Below are 23,767 nucleotides of genomic sequence, written 5' to 3' on the forward strand. Positions count from 1 at the left end.
CGGGGAGGGAGAGAGAGAGAGACGGGGAGGGAGAGAGAAAGACGGGGAGGGAGAGAGAGAGAGACGGGGAGGGAGAGAGAGACCGGGAGGGAGGAAGAGACAGGGAGGGAGGAAGAGACAGGGAGGGAGGAAGGAAGAGACAGGGAGGGAGGAAGAGACAGGGAGGAAGAGAGAACGAAGGAGAGACAGACAGGGAGAGAGAATCATTGAGTGTTCTAGTAGCCTATTGAGGAAAGTTGTAATGAGAGGCAGTTTCCCATAGAGTTGGCCTGCATACCTGGGTCCAGGAGGAGCAGTTTACTTTGTCCCCAGAGTTAAAGGCCATGATGCTGTACTTCTTACTGGTGTTCCTACACACACACAGGTTAGTGGTGTAAGCTATATCATGATTCATATAGATACCACATAATGTACTGTGCATTCGGAAAGTATTCAGACCTCTTGACTTTTTCCACATTTTGGTACGTTACACACACCCCCCCCCCCCAATCTACACTCCATAATGACAAAGAAAAAACAGTTTTTTTAGAATAAAATAATTACAATTACAAACTGAAAGTAAGTAAGTATTCAGACCCTTTACTCAGTATTTTGTTGAAGCACCTTTGGCAGCGATTACAGCCTCGAGTATTAAACCTGTCTCCGAGATCTACGGCAATTCCTCCGACCTCATGGCTTGGTTTTTGCTCTGACATGCACTGTCAACTATGGGACCTTATATAGACAGTTGTGTGCCTTTCCAAATCATGTCAAATCAATTGAATTTACCACAGGTGGACTCCAATCAAGTTGTAAAAACATCTCAAGGATGATCAATGGAAACAGGATGCAACGGAGCTCATTTTTAGGGTCTCATAGCAAAGGCTCTGAATACTTATGTAAATAAGGGATCTATTTATATTTTTTTAATAAAAATGTGCAAAAATGTCTTAAGACCCGTTTTCGCTTTGTCATTATAAACCATTGTATGTAGATTGAGGAGAGAATAAAAAAATAACATCTATTTTAGATGAATACTGTAATGTAAAGATCTGAGTGGCTGGTAGATTTTTTAAATCTACCTGACACAGTGGCTGGTGAACCAAAAAGTGAATTGTATGTCCTGCTTGGAACACTACACATACAGAAGATACACTTAGCTGTTTTATCAACTGAGGTTTTTGTTTGAGATGTTTTTTGTGTTCACTCCTGCGTTTCCATTAGCTCAGGAAGTGTCGTAATTCAGATAGTTCAGGTAAATGTGCAACGCGAAAAAAAAACTCTGTGGAAATCCGTGTTAAAATGATGCACGTTAAGTGTCTTTTGTACTTGGAAAATTATTTTGGGGTGATTTGAAAGTAGAGTGAGGTTTCCAAAACCGTATTGCATGCAATGATTATTAACGGTTAGACAGAGAGTCAGGAATGTTGTACACATTGACCCTGCAGTAGTCAAATGTTAAATGAGAACCCAATGGCTGTAGGCCTTGGATAGTACTTACTTGGGGACTCGGACTATGTACTCTGTAGAAGAGGAACTGCTGCCACCCTGTAAAAAAACACACACAGTTTGCTACACTACATATACAAACGTAAGTGGACACCCATTTAAATTAGTGGATTCGGCTATTTCAGCCACACTCGTTGCTGGCAGGTGTATAAAAATTGAGCACACAGACATGCAATCTCAATAGACAAACATTGGCAGTAGACTGCCCTTAGTGAAGAGCTCAGTGATTTTCAAATCCTTCAAATGATGCCACCTTTCCAACTAGTCAGTTCGTTAAATTTCTGCCGTTAGAGCTGCCCCGGTCAACTCTAACTGCTGTTATTGTGAAGTGGAAACATTTAGGAGCAACAAGTGATCAGCCGCGCAGTGGTAGGCCACACAAGCTCACAGAACGGGACCGCCGAGTGCTGAAGCTCGTATAAATCGTCTGTCCTCAGTTGCAACACTCACTACCGAGTTCCAAACTGCCTCTGGAAGCAACGTAGTACAAGAACTGTTTGTCAGGAGCTTCATGTAATGGGTTTCCATAGCCGAGAAGCTGCACATAAGTCTAAAATCACAATGCCAAGCGTCGGCTGAAGTGATGTGAAGCTTGCCTCCATTGGACTCTGGAGCAGTGGAAATGCGTTCTCTGGAGTGATGAATCACGTTTCACCATCTGGCAGTCTAAAGGATGAATCTGAGTTTGGCGGATGCCAGGAGAACACTACCTGCCCCAATGCATAGTGCAGACTGTAAAGTTTGGTGGAGGAGGAATAATGGTCCGGGGCTGTTTTTCATGGTTCAGGCTCCTTAGTTTCGGTAAAGGAAATCTTAACGCTACAGCAGACATTGACATTCTAGACAGTTCTGTGCTTCAAACGTTGTGGCAACATTTTGGGGAAGGCCCTTTCCTGTTTCAGCATGACAATGCCCCCGTGTACAAAGCAAGGTCCATACAGAAATAGTTTGTCGAGATTGGTGGAAGAACTTGACTGGCCTGCACAGAGCCCTGACCTCAACCCCAAGGAACACCTTTTGGATGAATTGGAATGACGACTGAGAGCCAGGCCTAAATGCCCAACCTCACTAATGTTTTTGTGGCTGAATTCAGAATGGAAGCAAATCCCTGCAGCAATGTTCCAACATCTAGTGGAAAGCTTTCCCAGAACAGTGGAGGCTGCTATAGCAGTAAAGGGGGGAGCATCTCCATATTAATGCCCAGCAAGCCTGACAATGAGATAAGCAAGCAACAGATGAAGCAAATGTGTTGAGCAATAGACTGATACCGTCATGTTGACCCTACAAGTAAACCATACACCCAAGACTTACCAATGACGCCATGGTCGACTGTATACAGAGGCAGTATGCCCCTATTCTTAGTCAAGCAGTCACCTGTAAGTGATCACCTGTTGAAGTATAACGACATTTTTTTCAGTTCATAGCAAAATAGAACACTATAGGACATGCTTAACTGACTTCGGTCTCAGCATATGCAGAAATGACTCATCATAAGGCAGTTGTTTGTGGTCATTTATGTACTAACGTTAGCTATAGAACCATAGCTTTTGGATATTAAAGGCTTCGCCTCTTCCTCTGATAGAGCTAAGTTACTACATACTGTACGTTAGTCTGTAGCTAGTTACCAGTAGGCTAAGACACTCAAGAAATATATTGACCCAGTCAACCTACCTCTTCAAAATGTACGAAACAAAAATATGTTGATTTATAGGTAATCAAACGTAAGTCATGGATAACATTTCATATTAGTATGTATCTAGCACTTAATATCTAGTATCTAACGTTACTCATGCAGTCGTTAGTTAAATATTTGTCTTGGGTTAGTACTATCTGGTATCCTTTGGACGTCCCTATCCAACCTAACCATAAACCTTTTCCTTTATTTCGGTAGGGACGTACTAAGGATCTAAAATAACACTAACACATGACAAGTCTTGCTGCTTTCCGCCAACCGTTCCGTCAAGAATAATGGTCGGCCGGAAAACAAATTCAAACAGCACTTAGTTCTTAGTAGATAGATGCCATAGGCTCGTGCCGCGAAACCAAAGAATATCCTATTATTAAAACAACTGTCCATTGTTTCCAGTTATCTACGAAATATGACCTATAATTCATTACAATTCCTTCTAAAAAGTATAATTATTGCAGTTAGATGACATCATCCTCTGTGAGGAAATAGCAAGCATATTTTAAACATTGTTTGAGATAAATTCGAAAACAAATCCAATTTTGATAAACTCCCATATCCACTGGGTGAAATTCCAGTGTGCCATCACAGCAGCAAGATTTGTGACCTGTTGCCAAGAGAAAAGGGCAACCAGTGAAGCACACACACCATTGTAAATACAACCCATATTTATGCTTATTTATTTTATCTTGTGTCCTTTAACCATTTGTACATTGTTAAAACACTGTATATATATATAATATGACATTTGTAATGTCTTTATTGTTTTGAAACTTCTCTATGTGTAATGTTTACTGTTCATTTTTATTGTTTATTTCACTTTATATATTCACTTTATATATTATCTACCTCACTTGCTTTGGCAATGTTAACACATGTTTCCCATGCCATAAAGCCCTTGAATTGAATTGATAAAAGTTTAGGTGTGATTTTTGAAGTGTTTTTTTCTCCAATGAATGCGTTGGCCACAAGTACGAGTATAACGGGTCAACATTATTTGCGTACAAGTTAACAGAAATTGACTTTTAAAAGTGAAATTTTCACTGTACAATTACTTTAAATCCTTGGTGACGATTAATGATTGAAAACATCTGGTTGACAACTGTTGAGAGACCATCTACAGTAGGCTGCTGTGATTCTACCTTGCTGCATATTTGCCAAGACTCAGTTATTTACCAACAAATTATTTTTATTTATCAAACTGTATCGGGCAATATATACACATTTTCATTGATAAATTACAGCCATACTATATTTGTGCACTTGTGAAGGAGTGTTACAACCCTGCCTGGAAAATGCACTCCATTCACCTTTTCAACCTGGTCTCATAGACTAGACATAACATAGTAAAACATCTGGGATACTCAATGAATGTAATATGTTACATTTGGTGTGGTGTGGTTACATAAGACAGAAGGTTACTTAAGGCAAAACTAAAGGGGGGTGGTTGGTTGGGGTGGATGGATGGATGGGTGTATAACGCGATTGTCTATCAACCCAAAGGTTGCGTGTTTGAATTAACGTGATTGTCTATCAACCCAAAGGTTGCGTGTTTGAATTAACGTGATTGTCTAACGTGATTGTCTATCAACCCAAAGGTGCGTGTTCGAATCTCATCACAAACACCATTTGGCATTTTAGTTCATTAGCAACTTTGCAACTGCATACTACTTTTTTAGCAACTTTGCAACTACTTTGCATGTTAGCTAACCCTTCCCCTTCCCCTAACCTTAACCCTTTAACCTAACCTTTAACCTTAACCCTAACCTTAACACTAACCTAAACCCCTAACCCATATCCTAGCTAACGTTAACCACCTAGCTAATATTAGCATTAGCCACCTAGCCATCTAGCTATCATTAGCCACAACAAATTGTAATTCGCAACATATCATACAAATTGTAGTTCGTAACATATCATACGAATTGTAATGAGTAAAATATGATGGACATCCACAAATTAATACATACCATGCCAAACGTAACATATCATACTAATTTGATTAGCCCGGATTATTTTGTTTATCAATAGATTATTGTGTTTCTATCTCCTCCCTTGGTATTGGCTCCACATTTAAATAGGCTATGATGTTGTGCTCCAATTGCACTGAAATTGGCCTACTGTAGCCTAAGCTGTCAAATATTTTAAATAGGCTACCTGTCTAGCTATTTATTTTCAAGGAAGTTTGGCTATTAAATGAGTGATGCATAAATGGTAGGCTAATATTTGTTGTGTCGTGGGAATAAGTCAGTCATGTCAGTAAAGGAGAGACGTCCTGCAATATGATTATGATTTAGGACTATATAATACAAGTAAAATAAGCACATAATCCACATGCTGCCTTGCGATCTCCTTACCAACAGCAAATGCATCTGTTTTATCATTAGGCCTACACTATAATGTTTAGATTAAACTACCATTATTATAATTCATCGGCACACATTTTTTTTTACATTTCCCTCAAAATAACAATATTTGCTTGCAATACACTAGAAGTTGTGCATACGCATGATCTGAGAGTATGTGGACTGTGGAAATAATGATACTTTCCTGTCAAGTTCATAATTGATAAATACTACCTTTTGCAGGAACACTGGCATACACAAGGGCTGCGTTCAGTAAGTCTTTACATTCTGGAATGTTTAATTGAACAGAAACGGTGCTGTACATAACGACCAGTTGAAAAACTGTGTGGAGTTGGGTTGTGGATTGGGGAACGCAGTCAGCATGCCCAATGCCCTTTAAATAGGTCACTCATTGTTTCAAGCCACACCCACCAAACGGGAGCAAAAGTACCTCAAAGCCTGTTCAATAACATACAAGAAAGAACGTTTTGGGTAAATGTGTCGTTCAGTACAAACCGTTCCGCAACTTAGCAAACGTTCAAGTGAACTGAATGCACCTTAGGTTTACAGTCTTTTTGTGTGCATGCACCTTTGATAAATGAGGCCCCTGGACTGGGAAATGCTCATCTAACTACATTTTATTTTTGTTGCAATTATTGGAAATTCAGAATAAGGAAGGGAATACTATACTATTACATAAATATCAAGAAGCAAATAAACAAAAACATTATAGACTAGTATACAAATGAAGACTCAGAGAATTGACATAAGTGGGCTTTACATAGAATCTTTGCTTTGGCCTCCCTCATCACTCAAATGAAACGCCCTGAACCCCTGAAAGCATGTTGAGAGAGGACTGCAAATAATGGTAGAAAATACATTTACAAATAAAACCAGGTTTGCACAAAGACAGCTGCGATTTACCTTCTCAAATCCTATTCACATGAACACAGGGAGTTGAAAAACGTGTTTTTGTTCTTGGTTTCTTTATTTTCCATTTGTCTTGAAGGTGTGCTGTATTTACATAGAGATCATCAGATGCAACAGAGCATGCCCAGCTTTACAAGACAAATTGACAGCACAGGCAAAACAGTGAGCAATGACGCACTATTTTACTTTTTTCTAGGTTCTACTTCTTCTTTCTGTCTTTGTTCTGTCTAGTCCATCCACAGTATCGCTCCATCAGCATGGTTTTACCCCTGTTTTGTATGACCAACTTTTTAATAAGATGATCATTTTTTCAGAAGGGAGTTATAGGTACTGGTATAACATTGAAATCATATTCATTCAGTTATATTCATTCAGTTGTAGTATTTGTATTTCACATTGAATAATTTCCTGTACCTGTGAGAAACCACTTGAAAAAAGAAAAACAATCAGAGAAATGCATACTGAGACAGAGAACAGCATCAACAGTTTTGTGATATTCTGTATGTAAGTGAAATAAACAAAAAAGGCTTCCCCAACCCATTCCCCCCAACCCCCTCAGTCCCCTTCAGGTGTGTTCTCGGAGAACCATCATCAGTCAACAGGTGAGATAGAAGTCAAGGCTGTCTGTATTCACGCTCAGCAGCAATGTTAACATACTTTCTTTGTTTAATAAACACTGCCCTGACGTGCACACACTTGTCATTCTGAAACCTGCAGGGAGAGTCTAAGTGGCAACAAGGGTTTTTCACAGTATCCAAAACTTTGAGAATCTGTGATTTTATTTGACAAATTGTAAATTGTGTAAACTCCTCACCTGAATTAAAACATAACGTAAGGACCTGTGATAGGCACAAATCTTTTATGAGCACCTCTTTTATCTTGCCGCAAATTTGAATTAAGCTTCAAGTATTCTGTAGAAAGACCTTAGCAGTCATACGGACAGAGACTCAACAAGAGGCAAGGCAGGTTGAAGTGCTCAGATATTTATTAGATTATAGCTACAGGTTTTAGATGACAGCACGTCACACAGTGCTACCAAAACAAAGATCTACACACATGCAAGAGGCATTTCTCACTTGATACAATACATGGATTAATATATTTCTGAATATTCTCTAACTTTTGGAGAACTAACTGGACACAAACCATTATATTATAGACTTTTAACCGAATCAGAACAAAGAAAGTATCGACAAGAACAGGTTAGTTGAAAAATTCCTTGCTTTCAATTAGCCAGGCTGTAATGGGTATGGAGCACCATGTATCTATTTAACAAGGCAGAGGGCACATGATTCCATCCAATGATGTATATAAACCCTAGATTGCTGATGCTATGTATTGGCCAATGATAGGCTATGAGCTACTCCTCAGAAAGAGGTGTCCTCCATAGGAATTAATGGAATTCTACAGTAATTACATGTATTTTGTTGTTGTAGTGGAGACAGTAACATTAGTGCTCTCAAAATGTTTTACTTCAAGGAAAAAATATATATTTTAGATATATATTTTTTTATATATATATACAGTATGTTCAGTTCACATAATGTAATTTAAAATATGCATTTGGGTGTCTGTAATAGAATATACTTGCCAAAAACAAATGTATACATTAATAAATGCATTTCTACAGTATATCTTCCAAAAACCTTTTTACAACGGTGGAGGAGCACAAACATGGCTGCATAGTGGCTTCAAACCAGCCCCTGGGATTAAGGTTTATACTCATCGTTGCCTCCATCCCATCTGTAATAACCCTTGTGTGAATGAGAGCATATTGGTGGTGTGAGGAGCCTGTAGCACTCACTTCACCATATAGGCCTGTTCGTTGATTGTCCAACATTCATATCTAGCTATATTTTGCCATGTAGGCTATAAGGGCCAAGTGGGCTACTGGGATAGGTCATCATTTTTTAAGATGCATTTTAATTACAGTAGGCTAACAACGACCAGATCTGATCTGTGGTCAAGCCACACCACAAGCGTAACATCTCTAGGCTATAGGCCTAGTCTTGATGGTTGGATATTTCCAGAGATTACAAGAAAATCCGTATTAGGCTTCTGAATTGCAAAGCCAATTTGAGTTGCCTATTGTAATTGTCTGAGGCTGTGTTATGCTACTTAAGCGTTTACCACAGAGCAGGCCTCAAAATGGATGACATCCCCCTCTTCCCCCTCCCTGCCATCAGTGAAAGAATAGCTTCTGACCTCAGTCATCGTCTCCCTCACTTTGTTTTGTTAAGATGGAGGTTTGTATCCAAACCTAAAAAAGATAATTTGCATAAGTCTCAAACCTTCTGATAACAGAGTTTTGGGTGGTGTGCAAATTGAGATGTTTCTCTTGGGATGCACGTATGGCTTAGACTGGGTGAAGGTATTCAATGTATTCAGCCCTGGAAGAGGGATCTGTCAGGATGAGCTACTGTTCTCTGTCTCTACTCCTGGGTGAGTGAACTGATATTTCAGTATTTTATCCCAAATGATCACCATCTAGTATTACTGTCTGCCCTTGACTTTGTGTCTTCACCTTCCTTTCAGGTTCTCTGTTCATCATTGGGACTTCCTCTTATCCTAATGGTAAGTACCCACTGGGCACAGACTGGTTAAATCAACATTGTTCCCACGTCATTTCAGTGAAATGACTTTGAACCAATGTGGAATAGATGTTGAATTGATGTCTGTGCCCAGTGGGAAGTTTAATAGTTCAATAACCCCTGCATGTTCTTATTTTGTATTCTATGTGATCAGTTTGATTATGAGTTCTGATATTTGGTAGGAGGTTTAACACTACAGAAGTAACTCAATTTCTCCTGATGATGGAACAGTGGGCCCATAGCTAAACCCTGGCATTGGGGCTATATTTTTTATTGTCTTCTTCTTCCACCCAGGTTCCTGTGATGGCTACACGGCTCTGGATGAGCCTCGACGTAACTATCTCTTCAGCTCTTCCTCTATCCCCGGCTACCCCATCAATACCGACACACAGCGAACAAACATATGGGTGCGCTACGTCGGGATCGGAGGGGACACCGTCATTCCACAATGTGCTCCACTCTCTTACAGCGGGGTATATTATCCCATCCATCTGACCTTTACACATCCTCAGTCTGAGTCTGAGACTCCAACAACGGGCAACGCGTGTGGAAACACAGGTTCCTGCTGTAATTACAATGTAGCTATTCAAGTGATCTACTGCTCTTCTGGAGGATTCTATGTGTACAGGCAGATGAACAGCCACCCAATCGCCTACATGGGTTATGTGACATGTGAGTAGCGAGTTGAGAAATCCCCTGATTTTTATTTGACTTGTACAGTACTCCTCCCAAACACATGTTATTGTCTATTTAGCACTTAAGTATATTGAGCTGTTAAAATGTACTTTATATGAAGTTTAATGGATACATTGGTGTATACTAAAAGAGTAGTACATCATAAAGCAAGCTACTTGTTTTTGAAGCAGTCAATCTGTTAAGGTCACAGAGACATTATATCTGGCTTGAAGTGAACCTGCTCTTGTGTCCCATTGTTCCAAGCTAAAATAGTAGATTGTTAAAGTAGACTGTGTGTCTGTTCTCTCTGTTCAGACCATAGGAACTGTGTGGCAGACTCCTGCGGTCCACTTGCAGAGTGTAGTACAACCAATAATGGAGGCTGTCAATGTGTCTCTGGATACAAGATACCTCCAAAACATCTACCCACAAACGAATCCTACGGTTGCCAAGGTAGAAGTGCCGTAGTAGCTATGTAATGGGCTGTCTGGTTTTATCAGTTAAATCAGTTTAGACAGTCCTACGTGTTTGATCAGTCTGTCTGTGTCTGTCTGTCTGTCTGTCTGTCTGTCGAACAGGACTAGGGGTAGGCACACTTTTTGGCTCAAGAGCCACATCAGGATTCAGAAATGGCAGATGTGTTATTCAAAATTTATTTAAAGGACAGAACAAGTATTTCTTAGAAAACAATCCATTGCGGGCTGCATTGAATTGACTAGCAGCCCGGGGCAGTATTTTTCCACCCTTGATGTAGAAGATAGCCTCTAACTCTGTCCTAACCCTCCCCAACAGATATCAATGAGTGTGAGGAGACCGCTAATCTCTGTGGTCCACATTCCAACTGTACTAATTCACCAGGAGTCTACAACTGTAGCTGTCTAGAGGGGTTTGTACCCTCAGACCCAGCCTTGGCACTCAACCCAACCCACAACCCCTGCACAGGTATGTTTACCACTCATACACATACTGCACCAATCATATCAATAACATGAGACCAGAGTTTGAATTTCAGGGCTGCTATGAACGACATACCTGCATTTTCTGCTGTTTTTAACTTTGTGAATATATATGTGTGAATTTGTCTGCTGTCTGCTGTGTAAGCAAGATTTTAAAAAACATACAGAAAATACAATTGCTGAACGCTGTCTGGTTTTGTATGCTTTGATTTGTGGAACTTTGTAAATATTGGCATATTAAATCTATGTCCCCCCCAGATGTGAATGAGTGTGTGGAGATTGAGAAGGTTTGTGGTGGTTTTGGTAAATGTACAAACACACCAGGAAATTACACCTGCACCTGTTACAATGGATACAAGCCTGACGGACCCTTCGACTGCCAAGGTCTCTGAACAGCACTAACACTAGCTTTCTGTGATAAATCTGACGAAACTTTTTAAATATTTCAATATAAACCATTTATCTAGATAGGGACCAGTAAAACATGAACATATTGAATGTATAACAACAGTCATGTGTATTGCATCATTACATCTAACTTACGCTAATTTACAGTGCTTCCTAAAAGAGATGGAAGAACTCATGGTAGCATTTTATGTTACAGTATATTATTATCTATATCATACACTACTGACCAAAATGTTGTCAACCTGGATGCTGCCTGGCACACTGTCGTAAGATGCTAATATGCTAACTGAACTATTCAACTATTGAACCCCCACAGATATTGACGAGTGTTTCAACTCAACCATCTGTGGTCAGGAGTCTGTCTGTACCAACACACCAGGAGCCCACAACTGTACCTGTCTCCTAGGCTTCTCACCCACAAACCCAGTCCTAGACCCCAGCAAGGCCAACCCCTGTATAGGTACTGTGTTGTCTCACTGCTGTTGTCGTTAACATACTGTATCATGGGGCACTGACTAGGTTTACATCCCAAATGGCACCCTATTCCCTATGTTTATAGTGAATGTGTATATGAGGTGTATGTATATAGTGAATGTGTATATGAGGTGTATGTATATAGTGAATGTGTATATGAGGTGTATGTATATAGTGAATGTGTATATGAGGTGTATGTATATAGTGAATGTGTATATGAGGTGTATGTATATAGTGAATGTGTATATGAGGTGTATGTATATAGTGAATGTGTATATGATGTGTATGTATATAGTGAATGTGTATATGGGGTGTATGTATATGTACACAGGGTGTATGTATATAGTGAAGGTGTATGTATATGTACACAGGGTGTATGTATATAGTGAATGTGTATATGGGGTGTATGTATATAGTGAATGTGTATATGGGGTGTATGTATATAGTGAATGTGTATATGGGGTGTATATGTATACAGGGTGTATGTATATAGTGAATGTGTATATGGGGTGTATGTATATAGTGAATGTGTATATGGGGTGTATGTATATATGAATGTGTATATGGGGTGTATATGTATACAGGGTGTATGTATATAGTGAATGTGTATATGGGGTGTATGTATATAGTGAATGTGTATATGGGGTGTATGTATATAGTGAATGTGTATACATATGTATATGGGTGTATGTATGTAGTGAATGTGTATATGGGTGTATGTATATGTATACAGGGTGTATGTATATAGTGAAGGTGTGTATATGGGGTGTATGTATATATGAATGTGTATATGTATGTATATGGGGTGTATGTATATAGTGAATATGTGTATAGGGTGTATGTATATGTACACAGGGTGTATGTACATAGTGAATATGTGTATAGGGTGTATGTATATGTATACAGGGTGTATGTATATAGTGAATGTGTATATGGGGTGTATGTATATGTACACAGGGTGTATGTATATAGTGAATGTGTATATGGGTGTATGTACAAGTATATGTACACAGGGTGTATGTATATAGTGAATGTGTATATGAGGTGTATGTACACAGGGTGTATGTATATAGTGAATGTGTATATGGAGTGTATGTATATGTACACAGGGTGTATGTATATAGTGAATGTGTATATGGGGTGTATGTATATGAAAAAAGGGTGCATGTATACAGTTAATGTGTATATAGGGTGTATATGTTCACAGGGTATATGTATATAGTGAATGTTGGGTGTATATGTGTACAGGGTGTATGTCTATAGTGAATGATGTATGTATAAGATGTATGTATGTATATGTATTCAGGATGTATGTATATAGTGAATGTGTATTTAGGGTGTATATGTATACAGGGTGTATGTATATAGTGAATATGTGTATAAGGTGTATGTATATGTATACAGGGTGTATGTATATATAATGTGTAATGTGTATATGGGGTGTATGTATATGTATACACAGGGTGTATGTATATAGTGAATGTGTATATGGGGTGTATGTATATATAGTGTATATGTGTATATGTACACAGGGTGTATGTATATAGTGAATGTGTATATGGGGTGTATGTATATGTACACAGGGTGTATGTACATAGTGAATATGTGTATAGGGTGTATGTATATGTATACAGGGTGTATGTATATAGTGAATGTGTATATGGGGTGTATGTATATAGTGAATGTGTATATGGGGTGTATGTATATAGTGAATGTGTATATGGGGTGTATGTATATGTACACAGGGTGTATGTATATAGTGAATGTGTATATGAGGTGTATGTATATGAAACAAGGGTGCATGTATACAGTTAATGTGTATATAGGGTGTATATGTTCACAGGGTATATGTATATAGTGAATGTTGGGTGTATATGTATACAGGGGGTATGTATATAGTGAATATGTGTATAAGGTGTATGTATATGTATACAGGGTGTATGTATATAGTGAATGTGTATATAGGGTGTATATGTATACAGGGTGTATATATACTGTATAGTGAATAGGGTGCCATTTGGGACATAACCTAGACCATAACTTGTTCTCATCAGTTGTATCTGTGGTTTGAACCCTACAGACATTGATGAGTGTCTGAACAAAACCGTGTGTGGTCCCGATGCCAACTGTACCAACTCTTATGCAGCACACAGCTGTACCTGCCTCTTTGGTTACCTGCTCACCAGCCCAGATGCCATAGCCAGCCCTTTAAACCCATGCCTAGGTCTGTGACATACTTCACTGAGTGTGCTCAGTGCTTGCATGTAAAACTGTGTGTGTATGTGTGTGGTGTATCTTTGTATGTGTATCCGTTACTGTATGTGTGTATATCCCAGTGTTTGTTTCTCCCTGTAGACATAGATGAGTGCGCTAACACCCCTGGTCTATGTGGTCTCCACTCTGTGTGTACCAATGCACCAGGGACCTTCCACTGTTCCTGCGTGGAAGGATACTTCTCCTCCACTGGAGTACTGTGGGAAACTGACGTCACTGTGTGTGAAAGTGAGTCATACTTGTATTGTTTGTAAATATATTATGTACAGAAGAAGTCCAGTGTAGTGAAATGCTTCGGAGGTCTGATGGGAACTTGATATATTATTTTCTCTCTCTCTCGCTCTCTTTTTTATTTATCCTTCTCTCTCTCACTCTCTATCTCTGTGTCGCTCTCTCTCTCTCTCTCTCTCACTCTCTATCTCTGTGTCGCTCTCTCTCTCTCTCTCTCTCACTCTCTATCTCTGTGTCGCTCTCTCTCTCTCTCTCTCTCTCTCTCTCTCTCTCTCTCTCTCTCACTCTCTATCTCTGTGTCGCTCTCTCTCTCTATCTCTCTCTCTCTCTCTCTCTCTCTCTCTCTCTCTCTCTGTCTCTCTCTCTCTCTCTCTCTCTCTCTCTCTCTCTCTCTCTCTCTCTCTCTCTCTCTCTCTCTCTCTCTCTCTCACTCTCTATCTCTGTGTCGCTCTCTCTCTCTCTCTCTCTCTCTCTCTCTCTCTCTCTCTCTCTCTCTCTCTCTCTCTCTCTCTCTCTCACTCTCTATCTCTGTGTCGCTCTCTCTCTCTCTCTCTCTCTCTCTCTCCCTCTCTCTCTCCCTCTCTCTCTCTCTCTCTCTCTCCTTCCCTCCATTACCCGTCACAGGTGTTGATGATGTTCTAGCCGCCATAGTTCCCCCAGAGGTACGTGGTTGGAAACACACAGGTCTTTAGAATGGATCCTGTGCAAGTACCACCCATACAGTATGGTGGGCTTTAAAATTGATCCTGTCGGATGAAGATGTAGGAAAAGTATCACTGACGACAAAGTTGTAACAACATTGTCATCTGGTTGTGCTGATGTTGTATTGATGTTGTGTTGATGTTGTGCCAATGTTGTGTTGATGTTGTGCTGATGTTGTATCTGTGTTCCCACTGCAGGGCCAGTCTAAGGAGATGTACTTCCTCAACCAGATGAACCAACAGCTGATGGAGAACCCTGACATAGTCCTACCAGAAGGGGTCAGTATAGCAACCTTTACATCTGGTAGACATCTGGTGGCGCACAATTGGCCCAGTGTCGTCTGGGTTAGAGGAGGGTTTGGCCGTCATTGTAAATACGAATTTGTTCTTAACTAACTTTCCTAGTTAAATAAAGGTTAAAAAAATACAAATTAACAACCCATAGCTCTTACTATCTATTCTAAACACTTCTGTAGATCTTGAGCCATATGTATCAAATCTGTCAGAGTAGGAGTGCTGATCCCGGATCAGGTTCCCCCTGTCCATGTAATTTTGTTCATGTGATCTTAAAGTTTCAACTGATCCTCAATCAACACTCTTACTCTGAGACGCTTGAGACAAACGGCCACTGACATGCTCGTTCGTTGATTTCTGGCGCCACTTAGTGGATCATTTGGAAAGGGGTCAGGTTTCAGTACATAGTTCTATTCCCTACCCAGAGGGTCCTGTTTAATGTCTCCACATGCTAACCAATGTCATTGTATCTCTCCCCCGTTCCTCTCTCCCTTCTTTCTCTCCCATTTTCTTTTTTCCTCAGTCAGTGACAAACAGCCTCTCGACAGCCCTGGTAATGCCCCCTTCCAACTCTGTCTCATGTTTTAAATAATAATTATCGGAGTAGGGTTAGTTTGTCTTAGTCAAGGCAGTATGTTAATTATTAAGTACCTTTACATGCACACTAAGAATTCAATATGAAACTGATTATGGCCGAGTTCTGCTTATCTTCATCGGCGTTCCAGCGGTGTATTTGATCTGTGCATGTGCCAGCACCGGGTACCGCACGTTTCCATCTAATGCGCCAGTGAAGTGAGTTCGCAAAAACTGTGTGCGTCTTATAAATATTTTTCGCATACAAACTTTTATGTCCGAACTCTGAATCAAATAGTCTTCTCAAAAATAACATGGTCACTGTGTTAGAATTATTTATTGGATTGGCGATTTCTGGCGTTTATCAAAAGTAGCCTGATCTCAGTTGTGTCAGTGTAAACAGGATTATAAGGGAAATCGTTCTTCTTGCAAAGCATGCAAACATTTTAAACAAACTATTATATTAACTGGACTATCCACAATAATCTCCTTATTGTGTGCATGTAACCGTTCTCATTCATGAATGAATTCCTCCATGAATTCATCGATCTATCCATTTCCATAGAAGGTGTCAGGAGTGGGAACCATCTCAGCGCAGCAGGCCAGTACAGGCCAGGGGTGGAGTGGGGCTGGAAAGGATGGCGGGGAGTCTGGCAGTGTGGTCCTGAAGATCTCAGTGCTCCTGGTGAATGCCTTAGTGGACCCTTCTCAGGGCCGGGTCAACAAAACCATACACACACCTGAGCTGGGTAAGAAGAACCATTATGCAGTCTGGACCTACATACAGCCCCTACCACCTTTCCATCTCCCCCCCTGCAGTAATGCAGTATTGCTTTAGTTTATTTCCTTGTCAGTAAAAGTTGAAGTATAACTGGTATCTGTGTCAGACATTAGTGTCTAACACACACATAATCTCTCCCTCATTCTCCCCATATTAAATAATACTTGTACTGTAAATGTGTATGTTAGACATTAGTCTGCAGGTAATGGAGGCCAACAGTACAGACACCTCTTCCCTCTCAGCCAGGGGAAACACCATGGACATCAACCTAAATGCTCTGGCCAGAAACAATAATGGTGAGATAGACCAGACACAGCTGTATAGTGGTGGTTAAGATCACAGTGAAGAATATCACCATGACGATGACTATATTGGGAATCATACTGATGATAATGATATTGATGATGATGGTGGTGATGATGATGGTGTTGTTGGTGATGATGATGATGAAGGTTCTGAGTGTTATTTGACAACAGCCCCCTACTCTGTTTCCCTAGGTACAGCATCAGCAGTATTCCTGACAGTCAGTGGGATGGAGAGCCTTCTGGGTGCTAGCTTCTTGCAGACAGAAAACCACACAGAGATGTTGTCTGATGTCATCACCGCCACACTGCCCAAGATCAACCACACCCAGCTCTCTGAGCCTGTCAACTTCACCATGAGCCACAAGAGGGTCTGTCTGTCTGTCTGCCTGCCTGCCTGCCTGCCTGCCTCTCTGCCTGCCTGCCTGCCTGCCTGCCTGCCTGCCTGCCTGCCTGCCTGCCTGCCTGCCTGCCTGCTTGCCTGCCTGCCTGCCTGCCTGTCTGTCTGCCTGCCTGCCTGTCTGTCTGTCTGTCTGTCTGTATGGCTGTGTGTCTGTGTGTCTGTCTGATTGTTCAGTCAACTGTTCTGCCAGTTCTTGGTTATGGTGACACCATTTACCAGATGGCAGCAGCCACTACTCTTACATCTTTGGATGGCGTGCTTTAATGGGGATACAGTGCCATTCATTTTATTACTGCTGACAGTTTTAATACTCACCACTGCATTCTGTATCAAAGGGTTGGCTGGTCCCTGTTAAAGTTCCTGGTGCCACTAGGGCATTTTAAAACCCTGATGATAAATCAGTTCACAGAGGTGTACTATTGTTTTCATTGATTGACTTGAATAACTTGTTTATGAACTCTCTCTCTTTCTGTCCATCAGTTGAGGTGCTGTGTTGATGTTGCTGGTCTGTGCTGGTTCTTCACTCTCCCTTAATCTGTTTATCTCCCTTCTTTTCCATCGCTCCCCAGCTGTGTCAGTCTATACACCCCTCCATCCCTCATAGCATACTGTCAGTATTTAAACATCTCTCTCTCTCCCTCTCTCTCTCTCTCTCTCTCAGAAGTTGGCTGAGCCTGGCCTGATGACCTGTGTGTACTGGGAGGACAGAGGAATGGAATATGAGAATGGAACCAAGGGGAGGCATTGGTCAGTGAACGGCTGTTGGGTTGTGTTCTCTGATGAGAACTACACAGTGTGTAGCTGCTCTCACCTCTCCACCTTTGCCCTCATCATGCAGACAGGGGAGGTACAGGCTCTGTGTTTGTGTGGGTTGTGATTGTGTGTGTGTTTGTGTTCTGGTGCACACGTTAGTATGTGTATTCATGCTTAATTGTGTGTGTCTCCATCCTTCCAGACTGTGTCGGAGGACAATCCCTTCCTAGAGTGGGTGAACAGAATGTGTGTGATCGTGGGCCTGGTCTTCTTTGCTCTGGCCATCCTCACCTTCCTGCTGTGTAGCTGGAACCCTAAGATCAACAACACAGCCCGCCTCCACCTCTGCCTCTGCCTCTTCCTGTCCCATCTGCTGCTGCTATTGGATTACACCTACCTCACTCACAAGGTGCTGGGTTAGGAAAGAACCTTCATTTGTATATGCATGGCTTCTTCGTTCTCATGTGTGTGTGTGTGTGTGTGTGTGTGTGTGTGTGTGTGTGTGTGTGTGTGTGTGTGTGTGTGTGTGTGTGTGTGTGTGTGTGTGTGTGTGTGTGTGTGCCAGCAAGCGGGTGAGCATGTCCATGTGTTAATATCTATCTCATCGTCCTCTCTGTCCCCAGCTGGTGTGCTCCATCATGGCAGGTCTCCTCCACTTCCTGGTAGTGGCCAGTTTCCTGTGGATGCTGCTGGAGGCGCTCCAGCTCTACCTGCTGGTCCAGAGACTCTCTAGGATCCAGGTCATCCAGAGGGAAGGCCTCCAGAAGAAATACCTCTTCCTGATTGGCTATGGCATCCCCCTGGTGATCGTGGGTGTGTCTGCAGCTGTGAAACGTGACGGCTATGGGGGATCTAAAGTGTGAGTAGAAATTTTACACACACACACATTATCTCTCCTCCACTAACACACACACACATTATCTCTCTTCACTAACATACACACACAAATATTATCTCTCTTCTAGTAACACACACTTACAAGACATTTTCATTTGTTTCTGTGTTTCAGATGCTGGCTGAAGCCAGAACAATACTTTACCTGGGCTGTGTTAGGGCCAGTGTGTACTGTCCTAGCAGTGAGTGGATCTACATGCACTCACGCATACACACACACACACACACACACACACACACACGCGCGCGCGCGCGCGCACATACACACACACACACACACACACACGCGCGCGCGCATACACACACACACACACACACACACACACTGACCTCCTTATGCTTCTTCCACAGCTGAACTGGATATTGTTCTGCGTTACAATCTGGAGTTTGAGACCTACCTTGGCTAACATGAAGAGTGATGTCTCACAGTCCAAAGACACCAGGTGTGTGTGTACATATGTCTGTGAACATACAGTAACTAAGCCATATGTAATGCGTATGTTTGTTGATACCGATGGGCATGTGTTGTAGTGTTAGTATTCTTGTCTCTTCATATGAATCCATATGATGTTTTTATACCATTCCCTCCCTCCTCTTCCCATCCTCCCTCCCTCAACTCCCTCCCTTTCCCACTCTCTTACCTCCCTCTCTCCCTCTCACCTCTCTCCCTCCCTCCCCATCTCATCACCTCCCTCCCCCTCTCTCACCTCCCTTCCTCTCTCACCTCCCTCTCTCACTTCCCTCTCTCACCTTCCTCCCTCCCCTCTCTCACCATCCCCCTCTCTCATCTCCCTCCCTCCACCCTTCCTCTCTCTCTCCCCCTTCCACTCTCACCTCCCTCCTCCCTCTCTCACCCCCCTCACTTCCCTCCCTCCCTCTTTCAGACTGATCATCTTTAAGATCCTGGCACAGTTTGTGATCCTGGGTTGTACCTGGGTGCTGGGCTTGTTCCAGTCCACCATGGTCTTCAAGTACCTCTTCATCGTGCTCAACTCCCAGCAGGGCACCTTCCTCTACATCGTTCACTGTCTCTTCAACAAGGAGGTAGACCCCCCCCCCCCCCCACACACACACACACACACGTTCTTAACCTCCCCTCTGTCTGCCCTCCACGGTGTGGTCTGTGTATAATTAGTGTTGGTGTGTTGTTGTTGTTGTTGTATTGTATCATAGGTACGTGATGAGTACAGGAAGTGGCTGGGCTGTTCTTCCAGCTCCTCTACTCCAGACTATATGGTAAGTCTATACCTTCCTCACTCATCACTAGTTCTTACATCTATGTGAGGCTTTCTCTTCCTTCCAGGATGAATGTAATGTTACTGAATGACCCTCTGGCCAAGTCCCTTATAGAACTTATGTAAGCATAGTCTTTTACCACAGAAAGTCTAACCTGTTGAGGTCTTGTTTTTCCAACAGAAAGAAGCACCTTCCGTCTCTGAAGACCTGGACAAGGCTGGTGAAGAGAGACAAAACAAAGGAACACGGCCAGGATGAGAGCAACATGATACGATACCATCAGACCTTCAAAGCATTTCAGCACAGTGGGCCTCCACGGTATATCTTTCAATGCACACTGTACACACTAAGTATGAGAGAGAGAGAGAGGTGTGTTTATATGGATGCTAATGACTCAGATAACACAGCCTGACCTTTTGTATTTACTAATATTTCCTTTATCTACATAAAACAATGTTTTATTATCCTGCAAATGTATTTCTAGAATTTCATATTTATAAATTATATATACAGTAGTTACAGCATATTTACCATTGTGCAAAATAAACAAATGAAAATGTGTAGGTTGCAGTTGTTTATATATAAATAAATAACTGCGTCTCTACCTGCTTTGAGTCTAGCGTTTACCATTGGATTGTCCCTCAGGGACAATAAAGATTTATTCAATGGAATCCCTGTGGCTGAGCCCAGATAAGAAAGTCCCGGTCAGCTGCAGTCTGAAGTGTTTTGAGAGCATAGCGACTGGGTTTCCAGACAGATGGCACAGGAGGGGTGAGGAGAGGACAGGAGGGGTGAGCAGAGGACAGGAGGGGTGAGGAGAGGACAGGAGGGGTGAGGAGAGGACAGGAGGGGTGAGGAGAGGACAGGAGGGGTGAGGAGAGGACAGGATCCTCTCAGAGCTATAATAAAATAGCCGGAAGAGAGCCATGGTTGGAGACAGACAATACTGCGCTTGCATACTGTTGTAATGCCCTCTTTTCACCACACGACAACAGCACCTAATCATCAAAGCTCCTGCTCTCATTGGAGTTAGGAGTTAAAGTGAGGACACAGGTCTTCTGTTGATGGCGAGATACCATTGGGTAAAGGCTTTTGTTCCAGCCTAGCCATGATTCAATTGATTGACAAATAATGAAAACCTGGTGGGGTTGTAGGGAGAGAGAGAAAGACATAAATATGGAGATGGATAGATAGATGTCAGGACAAGTCAACTGGAGGAGGAGATAGAGAGGCATACAGAGATGGATAGATAGATGCCAGGAAAAGTCAACTGGAGGAAGAGATAGAGAGGCATACAGAGATGGATAGATAGATGTCAGGACAAGTCAACTGGAGGAGGAGATAGAGAGGCATACAGAGATGGATGGAAATAAAGGGAGATTCGAAGACGGGTGAATGCAGCCGCAGGAGTGAAAGAGAGTACAATAGGGGGACAGAGAAGAAGAAGAAGAGGATGAAGATGAAGATAAAGAAGAAGTAGGTGGAGGAAAAGGAGGAGGCTGGTGTGGGGTGTTTTGCTCCGAGTCACAGTACTGCTAGTCTCTTTGCCTGTTACCATGGGAACCCAGCTGCAGTGCTTGCTGGAGTCGTGCTGGTCTGTCAGCCGGGAAACGCTGTTGGGTTAACAGCCCTGCTCTTTGAGTTCGAATGAGTTAGACTTTGTCAAAATAGTCAGGAATAAACTCCAAACCATGTTAAAAATGTGTGCTGTGCGTCTGGGGGTGTTTAGTATACAAAGTTGCTAGGCAGCTAACTAATCACCCACTGGGCAAAGATGTCTGTTGAACGTCTAGTTTTGATTGACATTTGGTTGACTTGTCAACTAACGTGAATTTAAAGTGAAATAAAAAAATGCACTATGTCATTGGATTTAGGTTAAAAGTTGAGTGAAAAAAAGACAAAATGCCCTAACTGTATGTTGATGATTTTTTCCACATTGATTCAACATCAGCACATTTATTTTTGGGGTTGAAATGACATGGAAACAATGTTTATTCAACCAGTTTTTGCCCAGTGGGCAGACATTTACTTAATTCCAAATCAATCTCCAGTTCTCCTCAACTCTCCTCCAGGCACTCCTTTAGTTCTGGAAGGTGCATATAGAATAACATGGTAGTTGCTTTACTTTGCTGTTTAATTGGATGGGTGATATTTTTCCATATCCTAAGGGGCAGAGGTCGATTGGGATTTCAGTGAAAGTCTTCCATATTGTGTCTGTAATTATGCTTAAAGTCTCTGAGATGTAGTGGGTCTTTCTGTCCAACAGGCCGGGGGTTAGTTAGTGATACAGTGACATGACCAATCTGTTACGAATTCCCTGCCAGAGACTCTTCGCACACCATGTCACAGCTCTCTCACAGCCCTCTCTTTCTAACTTCTGTAGTAGGCTACCCTCCCCCACTGGAACCAAGCAGGCCAGGGGGGTCATAAACTGGCCCTTCACACCTAGGACACTGGCCAACCATTTGTTGCTAGGGGTCATGGTTGCCAGGGGCCTTATGACACTGTGGGGTCATCACAGGCAGTCAGCTTGGGTCCCAGATCACAAACTCTACTTCAAGCAGTCACAGAGAGAGCAGCAAGCTCATCTCTGTCCTGCACAACAACTGCTTGACTCATATCTCTGAGCTTGTGGGATGGTGTGCGTGCACAGAGTGAGTTGTGCGATATTTGTATATTGTTCTTCGTAGTTGTTACTATTGTTGCATAATGTCTTTGTCTATAGCTGTATTGTAATATGTCAGGTAGCATATATACTGAACAAAAATATAATATAAAGTGTTGGTCTCATGTTTCATGAAATGAAATAAAAGTTTCCATAAATTTTTCATTCGCACAAAAATCTTATTTCTCTCAAATTTTGTGCACAAATTTGTGTACATCCCTGTTACTGAGCATTTCTCCTTTGCCAAGATAATCCATCTACCTGACAGGTGGGGCATATCAAAAAGCTGATTAAACAGCATGACCATTACACAGGTGCACCTTGTGCTGGGGACAATAAAAGGCCACTCTAAAATGTGCAGTCACACAACACAATGCCACAGATGTCTCAACTTTTGAGGGAGGGTGCAATTGGCTTGCTGACTACAGGAATGTCCACCAGCACTGTTGCCAAATAATTGAATGTTCATTTATCTACCATAAATGTCGTTTTAGAGAATTTGGCAGTACGTCCAACTGTCCTCACAAACGCAGACCACGTGTAACCACACCAGCCCAGGAGCTCCACATCTGGCTTCTTCACCTGTGGGATCATCTGAGACCAGCCACCCGGACAGCTGATGAAACTGTGCGTTTGCACAACTGAATATTTTCTGCACAAACTGTCAGAAATCGTCTCTGGGAATCTCATCTGCTTGCTCGTCGTCCTCACTGAAGCCCATTGTTGTGCCATTCATCCACCGCCATCACCTCATGTTTCAGCACGATAATACACGGCCCCATGTCGCAAGGATCTGTACACAACTCCTGCAAGCTGAAAATGTCCCAGTGCTTCCATGGCCTGCATACTAACCAGACATGTCACCCATTGAGAATGTTTGGGATGCTCTGAATGGACGTGCACGAAAGCGTGTTCCAGTTCCCGCCAATATCCAACAACTTCGAACAGACATTAAAGAGGAGTGGGACAACATTCCATAGGCCATAAGGAACAGTCTGATCAAATCTACGCAAAGGAGATGTGTCACTCTGCATGAGGCAAATGGTGGTCACACCAGATACTGACTGGTTTTCTGATCCACAACCCTACCTTTTTTTTAACCCTTA

At 42.0% G+C, this 23,767-nt stretch overlaps 1 protein-coding gene and 1 long non-coding RNA gene across 2 annotated transcripts; one reads left to right on the forward strand and one right to left on the reverse strand.

Moving 5' to 3' along the window:
• Positions 1-276: 276 nt before the first annotated feature.
• LOC139399975 (uncharacterized) lies at positions 277-3,308 on the reverse strand. The gene is made up of 4 exons (XR_011632304.1): positions 3,160-3,308; positions 2,800-2,876; positions 1,481-1,527; positions 277-350 (listed from the first exon to the last, which is right to left on the reverse strand). It is a non-coding gene; the product is annotated as an uncharacterized lncRNA (long non-coding RNA).
• Positions 3,309-8,861: 5,553 nt separating this feature from the next.
• LOC139399974 (adhesion G protein-coupled receptor E3-like) lies at positions 8,862-20,254 on the forward strand. The gene is made up of 22 exons (XM_071145116.1): positions 8,862-8,892; positions 8,986-9,024; positions 9,336-9,713; positions 10,032-10,169; positions 10,509-10,658; positions 10,931-11,056; positions 11,397-11,540; positions 13,635-13,778; positions 13,910-14,056; positions 14,702-14,721; positions 14,959-15,039; positions 16,193-16,376; positions 16,597-16,704; positions 16,906-17,081; positions 17,775-17,960; positions 18,069-18,275; positions 18,490-18,725; positions 18,876-18,942; positions 19,112-19,203; positions 19,645-19,804; positions 19,934-19,996; positions 20,177-20,254. The coding sequence occupies exons 1-22, from the start codon at positions 8,862-8,864 to the stop codon at positions 20,252-20,254; spliced, it is 2,955 nt and encodes a 984-aa protein (XP_071001217.1).
• Positions 20,255-23,767: the final 3,513 nt, after the last annotated feature.

This window comes from Oncorhynchus clarkii, unplaced genomic scaffold (genome assembly GCF_045791955.1).
Source record: "Oncorhynchus clarkii lewisi isolate Uvic-CL-2024 unplaced genomic scaffold, UVic_Ocla_1.0 unplaced_contig_1248_pilon_pilon, whole genome shotgun sequence".
NCBI classification, from domain to species: Eukaryota; Metazoa; Chordata; class Actinopteri; order Salmoniformes; family Salmonidae; genus Oncorhynchus; species Oncorhynchus clarkii.